A 20,477-nucleotide genomic window follows, 5' to 3' on the forward strand; every position below is an offset into this window, starting at 1 on the left:
AACCTAATGTGGCACTGGCTGGGCATAGATAACATAGCCATAAAGCCCCTATTCCCAAGGCTAGGGCTCAAGTCGTGATACTAGCTGTTTACTCTTACTTTCTTTTTTTCCAATTTTGGCAATATTAACTGTCACGCCGTCTTGCTGCATTCCTTGTTCACTTGGAGCCTAGAGTCTTCAGACTTGTCGCAAGGAAAGAAAAATTTCTTTTCAGACAGTTGCCTAATCCTTGGAGAATATAAGAAGACTAAATAAAGAAGGTGGCTAAAGTTCCATGTCAACAGATGAGCGACTGTAGGTTGCGGCTGCAGTCTTGTCCTTCACGCTGTCCTATTGATTGGAGCAAATGAGGCAATTCAGTGCACATGTAAAACTTTGCCACAAGTATACAGTGCATTTTTTTTTTATTTATTAGTTGCCTGCATCGCCCCGTAGGGCATTACAGCAGAGAGGTTACAGAATTGAATAAATACATGAACAAATTATTTCAATGCTTGGAGAAAAGCATCATTTTCTGTGATTTTTACAATACTCGATGGCAAACTGTTCCAATCTCGAACAGTTCTAACAAAAAAGGAATAACGGAAGACGTCACCCCTACAAGAAAATTCCCTGACCTTCAAACAGTAGTCAAGTCACCTAGATATGTAGTGTGGTGCCTGGATATATTGTTCGCGGTTTATGCCTGTTTTAGAATAATAAATATAAAAAAAACGTCAATAATAAATATTGTGTAATAATTTTGATCTGATATGCTTTCTACGATCCTTCAGCTCTTGCCATTTAAGTTTAAGTTTGCTTTCTGTCGTGCTAAGCTGCCGGCTATAGTTACCAAGAACAAATCTAACTGCCCTATTCTGGATTTTTTCTAATTTATTTATAAGCTCAGGTGTGTGTAGGTCCCAACAAATACACCCATATTCAAGTATTGAGCGTACATGACTGAAATACAACTGCGTTTTTAAGTTACTTGGTAAATGACTAAAATTGCACCGCAAGAATCCCAAAACTGATGCTGCCTTATTTCCAATATAGTTAACATGTTTGTTCCATCGTAAATCAGAAGTAAAAAACACACCTAGATATTTAAATTCCTTGTTTGTGTTTAGAGTTAAATCGTGAATTCTATACCTGATTAGCTCGTTTTCTTGTGACGGAGACATGTACAGTCTTACTTATATTTAATGACATATCCCAACGCACGCACCAGCCTGCTATAGTATATAAGTCAACTTGCAGGATTTGTGAATCGGAAATGGCATCTATGACTCTAGAAACAACACAATCATTGGCAAACATCCTGAATGAAGACTGTATACCTGTCTTCAGTATACCAGTATATCATTAATATACAACAAAAACAATAGTGGCCGCAACACTGAGCCTTGGGGAACTCCCGACATAACTGATGCATATTGCGAAGATATACCGTTCAGAACAACAGCCTGTTTCTGCAATGACAAATATTCGGCAAGCAGCACGCTTCGTAACAGGAAATTATAATTTTACTACCAGAGGATCCAGAATACGGGAAGGGTTGGGTTGGGAAACTCTTTCTTCACACAGGAAAATCCTAAGATTGAAATTCCTTTATAATATATATAATAGTAAAACTGGTATCGACAAAACACTGTTCATCAAGGAGCCGCATTATGTTTCATCTAGGAGAGACCACGCTAACAAAATTAGAGCTTATCAGTGCCGTACCAATGTGTTCAAGTATTCATTTTTTCCTAACACGATTAACGATTGGAATGAGCTCCCTAATGAAGTGATGGCAGCTTCTAGTTTTGAAAATGCTATTGAGAGCCATATTCTTTGATTGTTCTGTTATTCATCTCAGCACATACACTACTCTTTTTTTTGTTAGTTACTTCGTTACTCACTTTGTTTTGTACTTTGTTAGTTTCTATTCCGCTTTTGCGAATTTCAGTGCTTAAACTATGTTGTATTTACTGATGTATTCTTTTGATGTTGCTGAATATGTTTCCATTGTGACCACCTGTTTTTTAACCCCCTTACGATAATGCCGTACAGGCGATGTAGATATACCGAATAAATAAATAAATAATCCACGCTATTATTTTACCATCTAAGTTATAAGCTTGTAATTTGGAGAGTAGGAGACTGTGTACGACTACGTCAAATGCTTATGGAAATCTGGGAAAACGCAGTCCACAACTTGTTGCTTATCAACTGCTGCGGCTAAATCATGAATAAACTCTACCAACTGTGTATCGCAAGATAAACCACACCTGAAACCGTGTTGGCTGAGGCTTAGGATATAGTTTAGTTAAATGGGCCGTATCGCAACTGTATATTACATACTCCATAATTTTGCAAGTTATACTAGTTAAGGAAGCGGGCCTGTAGTTCTGAAAGGAGCTTCGCACCCCACTCTTATGTATGGGCACGACTCGCGCTAATATCCAATTATCAGGCATGTCTATTTCATTGAGGGACTTCTGGAAGAACCTGGTGAAATAAAAGCATAACGCGTCCGCACAATTCCTTATGATAGCGGCAGGAATGTCATCAGGGCCGCATGCCTTAGCTTGGTTTGCATCTTTTAATAATTTACGGATACCAGCGACACAAAAGGTGACTTCCAGCATGCGGTCTATTTCAGTAAGTAATTCAAGACAGACAGTACGTGAGCTAGATGGCAAAAACACAGATGAAAAATTACGGCTAAAAATTTCAGCTTTAGACTCGTTATCATGAATAATTGTTTCCTCATTTTTCAAAGCAGGTATCAATCTGTTGACCTTGCCATTACGCTTCACATACCTCCAAAATTCTTTGGTATCCCTGACAAGTCTTTCTCCTAGATTCAAAAAAATATATGTCCTTAGCGATGTCAGACTTTTGTCTAAATTCAATTTTTATTGCTTTCAGCAAGGCCAAATTTCCTTTGCAGAACTTACCCAGCCTGTGTGCACGCTCAATAGCTAACGAAGGTAATTCAAGCTTCGCAGTGCACTGACTTATGATGAGTTCCTCAAACTGGGCTGCCGTCTCATTGGCATTAGAATCTGCCAAGCCATAAAAAAGCAAATTATTGGACCTCTCACGATTTTCAGAGTCGTCTCATTTTTTAGTCATGCCTACCAAAGCATCATGATCTTGTCGCTGCTGATCTTGAACATTAGCTAAGGTTATTTCAGTTGTGTTATCTTTTCGAGCTTAGTTTCCAACGAAAGAAGCGGAGCTTTAACGTCGGTAACTTCTGCGGAGAACTGTGATAACTTAGAAAGTACTGCACTCGGACCATTTAACAGTTCTTGGATTTGTTCAGCAGTTTGCGGACCTGGGTTACACTCAATATCTCCGCCACAAAGCAGCAAAATAAGTAGATAAAATGCCAGACTACGAAAAATGGAAAAATGCCTCTTGACATGCACACGTTTCGACAACACAGAACCGCGTCGGCGACAGGAAAGAGTAAGATAAAGCATTTGTGGTGGAACTGGCAAAATTTAGCACAACATTTTCAAAGGGCAAAAAGAGCCAACCTGCGTGAGCAGTAGAAAACTTGTAAGGGTCACCACCATCTCGCCAGTGGTTTTGTTTTATTCAGGAAAAATAAGAACAGATTGAAGACCGTGCTACATGGAGTGAGAAACTGGCTCCAAAGTGGCAAACTTCGTCCGGTGGCGTAAACCCAACACCCGGCATCAAAAAATTTGATGCCCACTGCCAGCGTAGCTTGATCAGAAAGAATCCGTCCGGTAATGTTCTCCACTGGTTGGACTCATCTCCTCTGACTTTGGCTGCCGGTTATGAGCCACCCAAGGTTTTTTTCTCATGTGTAAATACATGTAAGAAATATTTTTTTCTCCAGTTGCTTGGCAAGTGACATCAAGTAATGGAATAAAAATTTTTATTATATTTTGGCTTTGACAGTGTGGCCAATGCACAGCAGTGTCCCCCTGTTTTCAGCTCCATGTAGCCCAAGCCAGTGAACAATCGGTGTCATGCCACCACGTCTATTTCTCGGTGCAAAGGTCACTCCATGTAAACCAGGCTTAAAGCTGCTTTAGTGCAAGAGTGTCGATACACAAAGAAGTTTTCTATTGGTTTGGTTGCTCCAGCTGGTCACTTACTAGTTCGAGTGATACCATTATTGTCAGCCTACTTTACATCCCCTTTAGGATGAGTTATCTCTCTCTCTTGCTTCCACTGACTCTATCCCATACCTGTAAATTTGAAAATTTAATAACACCAGCAAGTTGTCTGCTGTCATTGACCACATTTTTCTTCTTGGCACCCATTCTGTAACTCGACAGATAGACCACCTGTTACCCACTCTCTACATTACATGGCTCACCCAACTTGATTTCTTCTTCCTAATCTATATATCGGTTATCCCTGTTTACTCTCTAATCCTTCTAAAGTCCAAAGTTTTCGTAAGCGCTGAAGTTACCCTGTACTAACTCAATTTAAGGCAGAAAGCTGGGCTAATTGGTTGTTGTTCGTATAAGGGGACATTGCACTAGCATGTAAAAAAGGACACAGGCAGGAACACGAAAAAAGACACACCGAACCAGCGTTCTGTGTGTCTTTTTTCATGTTCCCGTCCATGTTCCTTTTGACACGCTAGTGCAATGCCCCCTTATATGACTAACTCAATGTTGGGTGCACTGGTTTTTACCTACCCACACGCACCACCTTCAGAACACTTAATCCATATTTGTTTTCTGTCCATGCATGTCACTTTTACTGTGACTCAACACCACCCATGTGCTAGCTCTTTCAGGACTGCATTATTTAATAATGAAACAGGCAATGCCAAACTTCATTAATATGCCTGGCAGTGTGCACATGCTAAAGTAGTGTACCAATGTCTAGGGCAGTTACATTTGCCATTTATAAGTTGTGTGATATGCTGTATACTTGTTGAGGTGTTGGGATAAGACCCACTAGTACAGGGTCATCCACTCTTATCGAGGACGGACTTGTGCCCTGCGGAGCGCCAGATGCAACCTCCAAGAGAACTGCTTGTGCAGGTGCATTGTGAGTCAAACGGGGTGTGTGCGAAACCTCGCCTAATGCTGGCACCCTAAATTTGCTTGCATCACGGTGAAAGAATGCCGTCTTTCATATTGCCCTTTATAAAGCGCTGAATGGTTATGGCATGCGGTGCAGAGAACTGCTTAAAGTGGTAAAGCCAACAATGTGCCTCCTTCGGACAACACAGAACGGCGTCAACAAGGGTGGCCACATTTGGCGGACCAAGTATTCTTAATTGATTTGTTGCCGCCTTCACGGTCTAATTGGAGCTAGAGAACTCCTGGAAAAAGGTGTTTCACGACGCTTTCTCGCGGCCCCCAGTAGTGGTCACAGTTGTTTGACAGACGCAGACGTGGTGGCTAACTGCGGAGTCAGTTCTGGAATCGAGATGCGCCAGCTTGAGTCGAGCCCGACAGCCCCTGTCTACGAGGACCCTCTCTGCTCGGTGTGTTCAGTGAAACAAAACTGCACAAGCGAGTGTGTGAACCCTTTCCCCTCAAAGGCGGGTACTTAGACTGCTTTGGACACTCTGATTGGACGAAGATTGAGCGGCAGTTTTTCCTCGCCTGGGGATCTAAGGAATACAGAGGGTGTTTAAGCAACCATTCTTCGGCTGCTCAGGGTGCTTCATTTCAGTCATGCTAGACTGATGAAATGTAATGTTCTCCAGTCTTCATGTAGGTATTGTAAATAAGTCCCATACTCCTAGTTCTCGATGAGAAAAAGTTCCTCCCTTCAACCACGTCTCTAGCATGGATGAATTGGACGACGGCATGGGCCAGCTACCACTTTTGACATGCCCGACCCCAACTCTTACACTATGTGCTGTCAATTTAAATTAACCTTATGAACTCGTAAAAAAGAAAAAAAAATATTAGCATGGCTCAGCGCAACCTTTCTATGAGTAGTGCCACACATAAAATAGGAAAACGGCTACACAGTCAACAAAGATTTCATCTTTGACCAGCCACTGTCATGTCCGCTTTTGTTGTTATGCTAGGTTGTTTTGCCACTGAACATACTTTAGCCATCCGGATATTAGGATGCTGCATCAGCATTGTCATACAGCAAATAAATGGGCATTTACGGTTTCTGGTTACACAAAAAACAGATTGGCTGAGTAGGTAGAGCATATTCAGCCAGTAAAGACAGCCAGAGAGGCCAGACGTACAAGGAATAAGGAGTGATACAACACATTATGCAAAAGGTTCTTGCTGTACTATGCGCCTCAGCTCCTGTCTTTCGAGGTATGATAAACACAGTCACGAAAAATGTCACAAAGCCCTTCATGAATGCACAGCACGTAAAAAAGCAGGTATCCTAGGACATGTGACAACATCCTGTGCTTTACTTACCGTGACGTGAAGTACCTGCCTTTGTGCAGGCCAGATTGTCATACAAGCAAATTTATGGCACCAGCATCAGGCGAGCTTTCACGTGCCTGCTTAAGTATTCCCGGTGACCGCTACTGGTGCTCCATGTATGGGGTCTGTGCGCTTGTGCGTATCCTCTGAAAGTGGACGACCCTGCTCATATCAGACATTCTCATAATCCAGGTTCTTCAAGGCTTACATGGCTGTCCAAAGTCATGTTTGTAAAGTATAGGGTTACATTATTTTGCCAGCACTGAACTCTATGGCCAAAGCTTATGGAGGATTTAAAAGATACTTTAAGAGAAGCTAGGGACCATGCAGTGGGTGATTGAATGAACAAACGAGGCAGTAAAAATTAGAAATCAAATGAGGTTGTATGAGATTCTAACAGATAAAGAGTTAGGAATGTCATGTAATGCATAGGAAAAAATAACTTGTGGCATACTAATAGAATAACAAAATGGGAAAAAAATTTTGCTGGCATAAGGGTGGGTTCAGCTGATGCAGGACAGGGCGAATTGGAGATCTACGGGAGAAGCGTTCATTCTATAGTTTACCTAGCTACAGGTGACGATTACAAAGGTGATAGCATGCCATCTGCTGATTTTGTTGCTTATCATTTAGCAAGTTTCAACATGATTGTTCAAACAAAATACTCTAGCTAACACAGTTTTGCGCTGCCAAATGCAAGCAGCAAGTTCCTGTTAGCATGTTGACCGTTACTCTCTCCTTTGCCTGTTTCCAGGGTGGTGATGTAGTGGTCTTCCAATGGCAATGATGACAATGCCCATAAAGAGCATCCCTTCCAAGGGTCTCGCCACTTCTCCTCTCGCCTGTGCCATGGAGAGTTCGAGCAGCCGAATGCAGCGCAACTTTGCTGAGAAGCAGCGGCGAGACAAGCTGAACAGCTACATTAATGAGCTGGCCAACATTGTGCCCATGGTCTCCATGGCTTCCAAACGGCTGGATAAGACCAGCATTCTCCGGCTCAGTGCAGCACACCTCCGCTTTTATCAGAGTGAGACCTATTCCTCATCCCAGTCATACTCCTTCGAGATAAGCGGGTGGAATAGCCCCACTAGAGTTTGTTGCCGAGCGGCATTCCACAATCTGAGTAAGGAGAAGTGTGGAGGGGACCTGACCTTTGGCGTGATAAGTACATAATGGCCAAGCTCCACTTTTTAAATTTTTTTAGCATGTTTCTGCTTGCTCTTCTAGAGCTCAGCCAGATACTACTGCTGTGAAGAATACACTGAGCAAGTAGCTACTGCATTCGCACAACATTGAGTGCAGTTGGAAATGGCTCCCCTCGTCTAAGCGGCGAGGCACAACAGGTCATCGGTGCAGCCACTTCGAAGGTTTATCTAAGCTGGCAGGAAGTTCTGTATGTTTTCTGAACAAATGTCACACTGAAAATTTTCTTTTTGTTCCTTCTTTCTTTTGTTCTCTCTCTCTCTTTGTGATCATAAGTTGTGCCATTCAAGGTCGATATGAACGTGGTCAATTTTTATCATTCGACCCAGTATATTATTCGACCTTGTTTCCTTTAGCTGCTTTCTTTAACGTAAACTTTTGCATAATTTTATGCATTCATTTTTGGGTTAGTATAAAGAAAGTTGACTGCCTATTTGAAAGAACTGCCTTATCTTCGATTTTCTCTTCCTTATTTTCTGTCAAATGGCACAACTCCAAATCAATAAGCAAAACATTTGGTAGTGCAAGCGGAATTAGTTACATAGTACCTCTGCACCTTACTGCTCTTTAGAACTCTTATTTTGTGAAATTGACACTGTGACATGTCGCATGTATGTTGCTGTGTGTGTTCAGTCATGCAGAAACTAATAAATGTCTGTGTTTTTGTGCCCTGAAACAAGCATCTCCATGGCATAGGCCTGTGAAATATTATTGGCTGTAAAACACATCAGGAAATTAAAGCTACAAAAGGCAGTTGTACTATATAATGACTCCTTAAGCGTTGTGAAAGCATTAATATTCTTGCGTAAACACAAAAGCCCTGTAATCAATCATCTTTATTTGCTGTGATGTGCTACTTATTCATCTAGCCAACATGTTATAACATGTTGGGTGCCTTGATAGAGGCATGTAGGCAATGTGCTTGCAGATGAAATTGCCACATCCATAGCTACGAAATCTAGCAACACTTCCATAGCTGTTCCTGCCATGGACCTCATGTCATTGTTGAAGCTATTACTAAGACTAAAACTAGACTATTACTAAGACTATTACTAAAACTAAGAAGCTATTGGCAACGAACCTTAGACACTGAGACGTCAAATAAGCTGTATTTAATTTGGGAAATTGGCCTCCAATAACGAAAATACTGCAAACTGAGGTAATTTTCTGCCGGCTTAGAATATGCCGTACGTACAACACACACTCTTACCTGTTGGCTGGTGATCAACCTCCTACCTGTAGCAATGTGACGAGATTCTCACTATCCTCCACGTCTTGTTGGAGTTTTGGGAAGCAAACACTGAAAGAAAGAAACACTTTCGTTTAGCCTACCGACAACAAATCCCACTACACCCGACAATTCTTCTTGGCAAAGAACCGTATTTTGACAATAAGGCTGTTTTTTACTTTTTACACAATGCTGATATTTTGCAAATCATAAAGCCCAGGAACTTGTAGCACATCCTCTCAATGGAGGCTGCTGCTGCGATAATACGCTTTCGTAGAGCACGTGCTTCCAGTCCCTAGAGTTCAAGGGTCCTGCTGAGGCATTAGTGCTATTGACACCCATATTTTTTGTATATCATCCCCTCGTTGCATATCTTTTATGACCACTGCACATCTCGCACGCCACCTGTCACCGTCATAGTTCTAACAAATAAATATTTTACACACTTTACACGCAAGGCCTGTATACAGCAGTGTTACATTTACCCTTCGATATTGACACTTTGTGCACTGTTGACAGCTAATTACCATTGCCTTGGAGCTCTTTAGCCACACCTGGCCCTTGCACCAATAACATGCAATCGATCACTCGATAAACCAATCAATAAATGTCTGTGTTTACAGCTGCGCTTGCCTCCGAACGAGGAAGAGTTACGAAAACCAAGTGGAGACCCAAGTTTCTGAGCACTGATCACCTAAAAGATCTCCTTGAAGTAAGTATACTTTTTATATGCAACAACATTTTTTCGTGCCGTTAATTAAGTCCCACCAGCTGTGGGAATTACTGACAAACAGCAAGGCTTATGTCTAGTGCTGAGGGCTAGTACGATAAAGAAAAATAAAAAGTGTGAAAGCTGTGTGTGAACTGCAAACCTGGCATCCTTGAAGTAAGTGCTCAACCATCTTAGGCCTCAGTCTGACCGGGGGGGTGAGGGTTACAGAGGCTTTGAGCATGTATGTTGAATTCCTCGTATGCTTCATACCCAAAATGTGACATATTGTCATGGAGGCACTGTTATAGAATCCTGTAAGCTGGTTGAAGTTTTTCATTTATTATTGGTGGAAATAATGCACCAAAACATGTTGTTGGGCTAGTTGGTGCATTGTGTTTAAGAAAGAACAAGCCCCCCCCCCCCCCCCAAAAAAAAAGACGCACACAGGAAATATACAAGACAGGAAAGAGGCTGTGTCCTGTCTTGTATATTTCCTGCGCGAGTATTTTTTTTTGCTGTTTTTTTTTCTTAAATATAATGCACCAAGTTGTGGATATGACTCAAGGCATTGAGAATAGTTTCTTTAACATAGTCTATAGGTGAGACATCCAGACACAACATTCTTTCTATCATACATAATAAGATTAGTACTATTTATCAGAATATTGTGAGAACATTTAAGCGTCAGCATCAGGCCCACAGTGCGTAGAAATCACATTTGGAACAGTGTTGAAGAAGCCCCCATGTTTTCTGCTCGCTGGAATAGCAGATCATATGACTGTAAACTGCCCTCATGCAGGTTGTCGATGGCTTTGTGCTAGTCACCTCAACAACGGGCAAGATTATATACATTTCTCCATCAGTGGAACGCTTTCTGGGCCATCAGAATGTAAGTTTATCATTACTGTTCTGTTGTGGGGAGGGAATTTTTGGCGTGACTATTGTCTTGCTTTCCCCAAAACAACCTTTTGTGCTTTGACAGTGCTAAGGCTTAAGCACAGAAAAATAACTAGGTCATTGCTATTTAACAAAATATGCTGCATGGTGCAACACCAACAATTCCTTGTTTAGGCCTGTGTTTTGTTGTTGTTACAGGAACAAATACAGTCGTCAAACCTCATTATAATAGAGTTCCACCTGGCACGAAAGTACCTTCATTTCACTGATATTCGTCTTATGCATATATTTCTTACATGCTGATTTCCATTAAGAACAATTTCATATTTGCTTCATCATATCCAATAATTTATTAAATGCCCTTGTTATATTAGCATTTTATTGTATGTTGTACAATTATGGTAGCATGGAGTGTAGCAATGGGAGCTGTGCAGGCTAGCAGCCATGTGGGTTGACCACTGCGGTAGGCACTCATTCACTCCTACTTTTTGATAGCACTCGTGTACTTCAACAGTTCTGGAGGCAAGCTGATAGCGGAGCACATTGAGAGCTTTTTTTGCAGAGGGGGCGGAAGGGTAGGGGCTTAGAACGGTACGGGGTGGCGAGATAGATGTGCGAGCATCCCATCACCATCTTTGACCACAAAACAGACTGCCTTTTTGCAATATAGTTTGCTTGTCTATGCATGTATTCTGATAGCTTGTCACTTTAACTCTTTGAGGGTCGATTTTTTTCACCATATGCGACCGCCCAGGGTAGATTTTTTTTTATTGATTCCAATTCTTCTGAGGGACCTATTTCTAAAAAAATTAGCATAATTTTTCTAGGGTGACCGTAAAGGGAGTAAAAAATATTTTGTGTTGGTATATATGTACTGTTTATTCATGAATAACAACAATAAAAAAAGGAAATAAACTTATAAGTATCAAAAATTTGATTCATTGTTATACAAATAGTTCAAGGCTTAGGAAGTGCGGACATGAGAATATTTCACAACTCTCAAATGTTCTTGCTCTTACACTAATATTTACGTCCATAGCGTAATCGAACTGCATAGGTGAGCACACTCAAGAAAACTGTGTGGTTGTGTGCCCTTTATAAAAGCAAAACGTCTGACAAACATTTGCTAATCTTCATGTTATCGCCAGAGGCAATTAGTTTTAGCACATTTCCAAAAAAGAAGAAAAGAAAATGAAACGCATGCACGGTGGCATCCTTCTTATGCGCACCCCTGAGAGCCCTACACGAGCGAAACAAGCGGTCACCCTTTGAGCAATTAGTAACGAGATAGCCATCAGTTCTGCAAGCGCACGAAGCCAAAACTGCCCGTGGAACAAAACCCAAACCGCCGCCCGCCCACGCGTGTGCCAGCACGTGAGCGGTGGTATATAGAACCACCGGAGCGAACTAGCTCTAAAACAAACCATGCAACGAAAACTGAGAGAGGGAGGCGCAAGAAAAAAAAATTCCCTGTATTCCGACATAGCGGCAGCACATGCCAGAAAAGAAAGTTATGAAATAGGCGCGCTTTTTAAACGTGCAGGTGGCGCCGTAAATATACAGCAGCGACCATTTTGGGTTTGTTTGCGGCGCCGTATATTTACGTCGTTGACCCTCAAAGGGTTCTAAAAAAAAAGTTTTCGTTCCCTCTCTGTTGTCTGGGTTTTCTGGATCCCATCGATTGTGTCTGCTTTTTTGTAATGTGTAGGATCAGTTGAACACTGAAATTCTGTTTCAGGACCTTCTCATTTTAGTCCTGCATCTATATAACACAAGCTACAATCTTAGTGCACAGCTTTTAGGTGCCCATTCCTGGGTTGAGCTAAGGCCTCCCTCGGCGTAACCACTCAAATGCACTCGTGCCACTGCTCATGTGCTCGTCATCGTCTTTTTCCACAGCTGGCTCCGATGATGCTTATTGTGCCAGTGTTCCCATACTGCCCTTCGCACTCATGCAACTGCTCCCGCGTTCGTCGTCTTCTGCTTCCACAGCTGCCTTCGATGTTGCTCATCATGCCAGTATTTCCATATTGCCCCTCTTTCTGCAAAGGCACCGATGGCACTGGCCTACTGCCACTCAGTGCGGTGATTTCGGTCTAAAAATTCTTTGCCTCTATATATCACAAAATGAAAATGCGTATCAAGCTGCACTCAAATTCACTTTAGGGAGTATCGTAATCATCGGACACTTTTTTTTATCCTGGAATAAGCGTGAGCCCAAGGTTTAACTTGGTTGATTACGAATGCATGCACAGCAAGGAGAATGTAGCTAGAGGAGAGAAAGGACAAAAATAAAGCAAATGGAGAGGGGGAAAGATGCCAAGAGGCTGACTGACAAATAGTGCTTGCGACAAACTACATTTAACAATGAACATTGGCAGGCCTTATTAGCATGCATAGCCACTCATACTTCCACACCTTCAATTGTTGAGGTCTGAGCTGCACTTCCTGAAGCAGAGAGAGAGAAAAGGCAGGGAAAGTAAATATGAAGCTTAGAAATAGCGTACCTGTGGAAGTGTATGAATGGCTGTCGGTCCCGTACACAAAAGACCCCCCAAGTTGGTTGGGCTTTTTACATGCGCAGTGCCACTGAGGTCATTTCTTGGGTTCGCTAAGCTGCTTACTTCTACTGTTTCTAAATCAGTGTTTTTGCTGTTCTGCCAGTGAAATCAATTTATATTGTTCACATGCTGGTTCGCCACAGAAATTCTAACAGCAGCCACATCTTTCATTGCAGATTGAAATGATTGGTCACTCCATCTTCACATTCCTGCACTCCGCAGATGTGCAGACCGTGCATGACTGTTTTGAGTCACTGGTCAGAGGACCCATGCAGCGCCGGGGCGACTGGGTCAGTTCGGAGCGATGCTCTTTCTTCTGCCGCATTCGTGAACGCAGCCAGCCTCGCTCCGAGGTGCTCACTTACCAGGCAAGTTTCCCCATCCTCTTCAGTGTCTGCTTGGGGTACGTGGAGATTTGTTTGGGAAACAGGTTACATACAAAATAAGACAAAAAAGATGTATTTAGTGAGAAAGCTGTGCTAACAAGCATAGAGTGCTCTTGTTTGTGGCAGCTGTGGTTGCCATTTCTGTTAATTACCATAGCCATAAGTGTAGTCAGTATGTAGTTGTAGCAGCTACATTTTGGTGGGAGTGAAATATGTAATTTGACCTGAAGTATGAGGATGGCAATAAGAACCTTGTTTGAGCTTGCCCTGCACTATAATAACCTTGTTTCGGTGGCTATATTGGTAGGTGTGCCAACCGGCGCAGTTCATTGCTTCTCCGCATCATGACAACAGGACTAGTGTTGCAGTCAGTGGCCTGTCACAAAGCATGCATCATCTGCTACTGAGTCTGTCATTGTCGCGTGGCTCCTATAATTAAAATCATTGGTTTTCACAGTAGAAATTGGTTAAATTATGTTGACAGGGTGCATAAATGTGTGATGTTTCTTGCTGCAATGAGTAATTTTCAAAAGCTCTCATTTATATTGTCTGTTCACATGCAGACGGCATGGTGCATTGTGGCCGCAGTCACATTAGTTCTCAGAGTTCCCATAATTTACTCCGACTTTTAGGGAGTGAAGTGAATGCTATGGGTGATGTCCGTAAATAAAAAGGATTTTAGGCTTTGAGACAGAGTGAAAGTGTTCCTGCACAGAAGACTAGCCGGATGGGCACCAATTATTTTACTTTCAAATAGTAAGTTTTGCTGCAAACATGCAAGCCACGGGCTAAAATATCACTGATTTTGACGCCACGAGACCTGGAACCGTTCAAGAAACATGAGCTTGCACATCACCATGCTGAGAAAATGTTTCAAGCGCAATAGTTGTGTGCGAGTGCCACATCAAGCAGCATTTCGTTGCACATAGCATATTTATTCGTCTCGCAGAAGCACGGATCGGCGCACGCGCAGGACGTTCGCGTCGCTTGCCAATCCCGAGCCAAAGACAGAGAGCTTTCTCCTTTTTGCGCCCAAGTAACCCCGCCGTTAGGTGGCATTAGCAGAGCTACACTCGCACCATCTCTCGCAATGCGCTTTAACCAGACCGACTGCCGCTGGCACCAAGCCACGTGGCGAAGCCAGATTTCAGGAGATGGGAGCTATGCAGGAAAACAACATATCACGGGACGCACGAGTTGCACATCCCCACAGTGTAGTCTTACATCGTCTGAGATGGGGTGGTGCCAATGTTCCCCGACAACTTGCAGGTCATCCAAGTGGTGGGCCACCTGACTGGGCCAGCCTCAGACAATGCCGATGGTCAGGGCTCTAATTGCCTTTTCAAGACCTTCGTCCGGCTGGTCAACACTAATCCATACAAAGAGCTTTCCCTACGTGAGGCCTGCCAGGACGAGTACGTCACACGACACAAACTCGATGGCACCATCATTTTTGCGGACCACAGGTGAGAGAGCGTCAAAAAAGTGCATTTGAAAACGGGAGCAAAAGTTGAAAAGGTAGAACACTAGCACTGAAGGTATTACATTAGCACTGCAGAACAAAGGCCTCCTTGAAATGAAAGACATCTTTTTAATGTGCTTTTGAACTCTGTAACATGAAAATAGGACGAACAGAAGACGTGCCGCTTCATTCATTGCACATCCTTGCATTGGTTTATTAACCATTAAATGCGCAGTGTGAGGAACATTCCTGAAAGTGATCAGTTGATAGTGCTTGCATGCAAGCAGCCCATGCTTGCATCCATTGTTCACAATGCTGGACACTAAATGTGTGCTTGTTTTGCAGGCTGTCTACTCTGACGGGTCACCTTCCCCACGAGGTGTTGGGAGTGTCAGCCCACAAGTACCTGCACCCAAGTGACATGGCCATCGCCATGTTTGCACAGAAACAAATGTTCGCCAGCAACTCAGGGAAAGGTGTTGTTGTCTATCGTTTGAGGACTCGCGACGATTCGTTTATTTTCCTCCGCTCTTCGGGCTATCTGCAATATGACCAAGGCACCATGCAGGTGAGCTGACTGTACTTGAAAGTTCTGACTGTTACTCCATGCCCAATCTTCCCTTGCTGTTTTGTTTTTATTTTTTAGCGCACAAGGCATGGTGCCTTGCATCTTGTTAACCAAGAAAGTCTGTAATGGAGTGTCCACCATCTGTCCTGTCTGTGTTGTGTTAATATTGAATTCCATGTTGTTGTTTCCTTTTATGTGTCGTAAAGATCAGGGCTTTTATTCACAAAAACCTCATAAGCTACTCGTAACAGCAGCTGCCATAGTAGGTACTCCATACACAATATATTTTTCTTTCATATCAGTTTTTTTATTTCCTTTTACGCACAAGATGCAAAGCATGTTTGCCTCGCACCTTGTTGTTCACCAAGAAAGTTTGCAATGGAGTGCCAACTATCTGTCCTATCTGTCTTGTCTGTCTTGTGTCAATATTGAATTCCATGTTTTTTTCTTTGTGCATCGTAAAGATAAAGACTCTTATTCACAGAAACCTCATAAGCTACTCATAAACAGCAGCTGCCAACGAGTTGTGATAGTTGACATTCTATTAGCAGAGCTGACCGACCAATGGAAAAATGCAGTTGCAAGCAAGAAGCTTCAAGAATTTGGTCCGAAGGATGTTCTGCAATATAGTATGCCTTAATCTGCACAGTCTATCTCTTGTATTTAGTGCAGTCTTTGTGTGGAACGTGTAGCAAACTGTAACAGAATTTCTGCTGCTGATCACGGGGCTACAGGTTTTATTTCCAACAGTGGCTGCTGCATTTTGATCAGGACAGATTGAAAAAACAATATACTTAAATTTAGGTGCATTTTAAGCAACCACAGGTGTTTAGAGTTAATTGAGCCTTCAGCTACAGCATCCATCATGGCCCATAGTGCTGCATTGGGATTTTAAACTCCATCAATTACTATATTATGCTTTCCTTTCAATATATAGATTTGTGTACACACTATTTAGTAATTGCTTACGTTTTACTGTAATCGATTTCCAGCATATTCATTCATTGTGGTGTGCATGGTCATGTAAGCACTGTAAAAATTACTCTGAAGCTACCTCCTCTCAAACTATCTGAATGTGGAGCAAAGCAGTGAAGTTTAACTTCATAAAAAGTATGTTGTAGTAGCAACAAAATTTTTCCACAGAAGTTTCCAGGCCTCTGTTGGAGATACCTCCACACTATCGTTGATACACGAACATGCAGCACCTCCACAGAAGAGTAACTACCATAGCCAGTTGCTAATCGGAGGGCAATCAAATGCAGTGGCAAGCATTTTTCTACCAGTGGCAATTATTAATATATGTGGTACTTTGTTAGCTTCTATATAGTTTGTTTCCTAAACTGTGAAGTTCATGCTATCTATCAGCACAAGTGGTGGGCTCCATGCCCACGTGCTTCACTGATTCCTGTGTTGTTTTCTACTGCAAGTATTTTGTTTTTTGACGCGTTAGCATTATGATTGTCAAAGTGGGGGAAAAAATTTTTTTTGAAGTGTGGTTAGCCAGCCATATGGTAGAGGTGAGAGTATGTGTATGTTGTGTTTGTGTGTGTTTGTGTGTGTGTGTGTGTGTTTGTGTGTGTGTGTGCGTGCGTGCGCGCATGTGTGTGTGTGTGTGTGTGTGTGTGCGCCATATTTACTCGAATCTAGGCCAGCCCCGCTTCTAAGCCGACCACCACCAGAAAAAACCTACCTTGAATGTAGGCTGAACAAAAAAGTGAGGACAGCATTTGCAAAAGGAAAACAGCATTTATTCAATATGAACATGCCAAATTAACTGCGTCATTGTTGCTGCTAGCCTCGTCGCTATCTTCCTTATCACTGTCATCTCTTCATTGCGGCACATACAAAAAGCATCTCCTGTGTCGCCCTCCAACAACGGATGTCTTTTTAATTGATGCTGAAGTCCGGCCCGGTTTGAACGTTTGACGATGCCTCTGCAGCTAGCACAACATTTCATTTCAAAGCGGTACTAAAGTAGCATTGCGTGTTTGATGCCATTACGATAGTGCCACACCGCACACCGATACCATGCCACTAAGACACGGGTCAAAATGGCGACGTTGCTTGTGTACTTCAGTAGGCTTGTGGCATGGCTAATAATGGCTGTAATACCAACTCTTCTAGGTGACGCTAGCTATGCACCATATTTGTCATTTTCATATAAACACTGGTGTTTTTTTTTTTTTAATCTTCGAATCTAAGCTGACCCTAGAGTTTGGTATATGTTATATGAAAAAACTGTATATATGAAAAAGAAGTGTGTGTGTGTGTGTGTGTGTGTTTGTGTGTGTGTGTGCGCGCGCGCGCATCTGTGCATCTGATGGTTGTCTGCTTCGTACCACTGTCAGTTGCGCTTCGCTCCTCAAAGGGGCAGGATGTGTGACGAGTGAGCTCCTAAACAGCACTTTGCAATGTGGTTAACACGGTTTGAATCATGGATCCAGGACCTCGAAGAGGTGCAACGTAATGCTAGCACACATCTCTCAGATTTACCGCTATATCAAACTTTTTTTTACCAGGTGAATCTTGTATAAAACGGTGATGTCATGGTATACTGGGGCCAAGAACTTCAAGGCAGGGCTTTTTAACATTGCAGTGAAGTCCATTCAATGCAGTTACCATGTTTTGTCACTCTGGGATTGCATCGTACAGCTTTGTATCTAGCGGCATTCATTAGTTCAAACTACATTACACAGACTATAATTCTCCATCCGCTTAGATATTCCACTGCGTTACACCATCTCAATATTTTTTACGTACAATAAAAGACGTTTGTGTTTCGTGCAGATGGACCACTTTGTCTGCATCAACACCCTGATGACGGAAGAGGAAGGACAGCGAGAGCTGCAGACCTTCTTTGAGCGCTTCTCACCACACATCACAGCCATGTCTGTGCAAGAGCTGGGCGAGTTTTTCGCCTCGTACGCGGCTCGTCGCACAGCTAAGCTGGCTGGCTTCACTGAAGGCAGTGCCACCCAAAATCCCCTGTCCCTGTCTCGGCTGGTGGAGCCCAACTTATACCTGGGCTCGGACTGTCTCGTCAAGATTAAGCGGGAGCCACATGACCTGCAGAGTGATGCCCTCATCCATGGTCCGGAGGCAGCGCACAGTGCTTGGCATCTGAGCCAAGGTGAGCGGCAGCAGTGTGCCCGGAAAATGTCTCCCGTATATTAACAGTGCCTGCTGCTTAGTCATTCCATACCTGTTGTTGCTAGAGCATGGATGAATTTCTCCATCGTAGATCAAATTCAAGATGGGGGCTGTGCAGCTGCGCCATACGCAGCAGCTACCGGAGTAGAATGGCTCTTCTGTTTGTGCCAGTCCTACACGCAAATTTCGGGCAATCCGAACGCCCATAATGCGGCCCTATTTCCGTGCTTCACAGCACGCATGATCACTTTCCTTTTAATTGCGGCACTGCAATTCTTCACAGTCAGCGCTTCCCTGCCGACAGAGCAAATGCAGAAAACAGGAAGACAGACAGTGTACTAACCTAAGCACACATACTGAAGCACATGGAGGAAGCTTCAGCAGCTTAGCTTGAAGCACGTACGAGGCAGCCATCTTGAAATGCAATGGTGATATGGTAATGCATATTCTGGTCATGCTCAATTCTAATGTGCACACAATTTTTGGACCCGTTCTGTAGGAAAAAAAGTGCCCGGTAGATTCGAGTAGATACAGTAATGCTCAGTGCCTTGAATCAAGGCACTGAGCATGATCTCAGAAGTAGTGCATCATCGAGTGTACTCACCGAAATGCGAGACTGCTGTTCCAATAAAACAAACTTAAACGAACCTAAACTAATGATAAAACTTCAGTAACAAAGCATTGTACCCGTAGAAAACGAAATGATAAGCTCTTCTGCGCACAAGCCCTCGGTTTTTTTCTATGATGCCGATCTGCTAGTGCATTTTGGCAGCAGACTTAGATTAGTGGAGCGCTTGGCAAGCTATTGCTCACACTATCCCTGCCTGAGATACGTGCTTAGTAAAATGGGGCACCGCCATCATTTAACTGCCATTGGAATCAAGTATTGTGGTGATTTTTCTACTATTTAGGACGGCTTTGTTAAGAAAATGCTTTGCATATCTTTTTTTATTGTTTCTGCCTTGCATAGCTTCTTTAGACTGTTAAGTGTTTGATGTTTGCAATTAATTTAATTTATTTAATGCAATTTCCACCAAGAAAATATACCACAACAAACTGAGTAAGTTATTCTTGATATTTTAGATGAACTTTTGTGTTTGTATCCACTGAAAAAAAATAGGTAGTGCCAACTAGGGAGCTAAATGGGACTGGTCAACACAACAGTGCATTTTCCTTGACAAATTAGCTTCAGAAGGGTGTGTATAATCTGTTGCAAGGACGATTAGAGCAAGAGGTTTTTATAAATCCATGTGAGGGTCTCTTCCATGTGCATGCAAGAATAACATACTGTATTTACTTGAATCTAACGCGCACTTTTTTTTCGATAAAACGGGTCCAAAAATAGCGCGCGTGTTGGAATCGAGTACGACCCTAAATCTGAGTTACCCTGCATTTCAATATGGCCGCCTCAAGTGACTCTTCGGGCCTAGCTACCGTAGCTTCCTCGATTTGCTGTAGTACTTGTACTTATGTTAGTCCACCGTCCGGCTTCCCATTTTCTGTGTTTGCTCTATCAACATGGAAGTGCCTACCGCGAAGACACACCAAGTGTTCATCACGATGCCGCAATTAAAAGGTAAGCGATCACATGTGCGGAGACAGACGGAAATTGGGCTGCATCAGGGGCGTTCAGAGTACCCGAAACTTGCGTGCAGGATTGGCATAAACAAGAGAGGCATTCTACACTGCCGACTCCTACGTATGGTGGCGCCGTGCGGCCCCAATCTTTAAAGCGATCTGTGAAGTCTATGCATCTAGGCGCACCGCGCCGTGTTCTCGTCGCTTAGTTCGCATTGAAGTGAGAGGCTGCACAAACGTCAATTCGGTCGCTCCCACTACCACACTTCCTCACCCCAGCATTTTGGTAAAAGTTGTCCGTGGTCATTGAATGAGACATGTTCATGTTTTCTTGTGCGTGCGTGACACTATGCCT

The 20,477-nt window shown here is 42.9% G+C and overlaps 2 protein-coding genes across 7 annotated transcripts in view; one reads left to right on the top strand and one right to left on the bottom strand.

Moving 5' to 3' along the window:
- The window catches only part of LOC135903269 (protein cycle-like), a 32,048-nt gene that overhangs the window by 9,695 nt on the left and 1,876 nt on the right, over positions 1–20,477 (top strand). For all 6 annotated transcript variants that reach the window (XM_065433686.2, XM_065433693.2, XM_070535350.1 and 3 more), the window contains exons 3-9: positions 7,132–7,404; positions 9,432–9,520; positions 10,320–10,409; positions 13,155–13,346; positions 14,634–14,830; positions 15,172–15,394; positions 18,182–18,524. In XM_065433686.2, coding sequence (XP_065289758.2) covers positions 7,155–7,404; positions 9,432–9,520; positions 10,320–10,409; positions 13,155–13,346; positions 14,634–14,830; positions 15,172–15,394; positions 18,182–18,524 — 1,384 coding nt within the window. In that variant the 5' untranslated portion in view covers positions 7,132–7,154. The remainder of the gene's footprint in view (positions 1–7,131; positions 7,405–9,431; positions 9,521–10,319; positions 10,410–13,154; positions 13,347–14,633; positions 14,831–15,171; positions 15,395–18,181; positions 18,525–20,477) is intronic.
- Positions 8,862–20,477, bottom strand: part of Klp64D (kinesin-like protein 64D) — a 71,072-nt gene continuing 59,456 nt past the window's right edge. Inside the window, exon 17 of the mRNA XM_070535346.1 lies at positions 8,862–8,880. The gene's annotated coding sequence lies outside the window, so the exon portion shown is untranslated. The remainder of the gene's footprint in view (positions 8,881–20,477) is intronic.

Source organism: Dermacentor albipictus, chromosome 3, assembly GCF_038994185.2.
Source record: "Dermacentor albipictus isolate Rhodes 1998 colony chromosome 3, USDA_Dalb.pri_finalv2, whole genome shotgun sequence".
NCBI lineage: Eukaryota > Metazoa > Arthropoda > Arachnida > Ixodida > Ixodidae > Dermacentor > Dermacentor albipictus.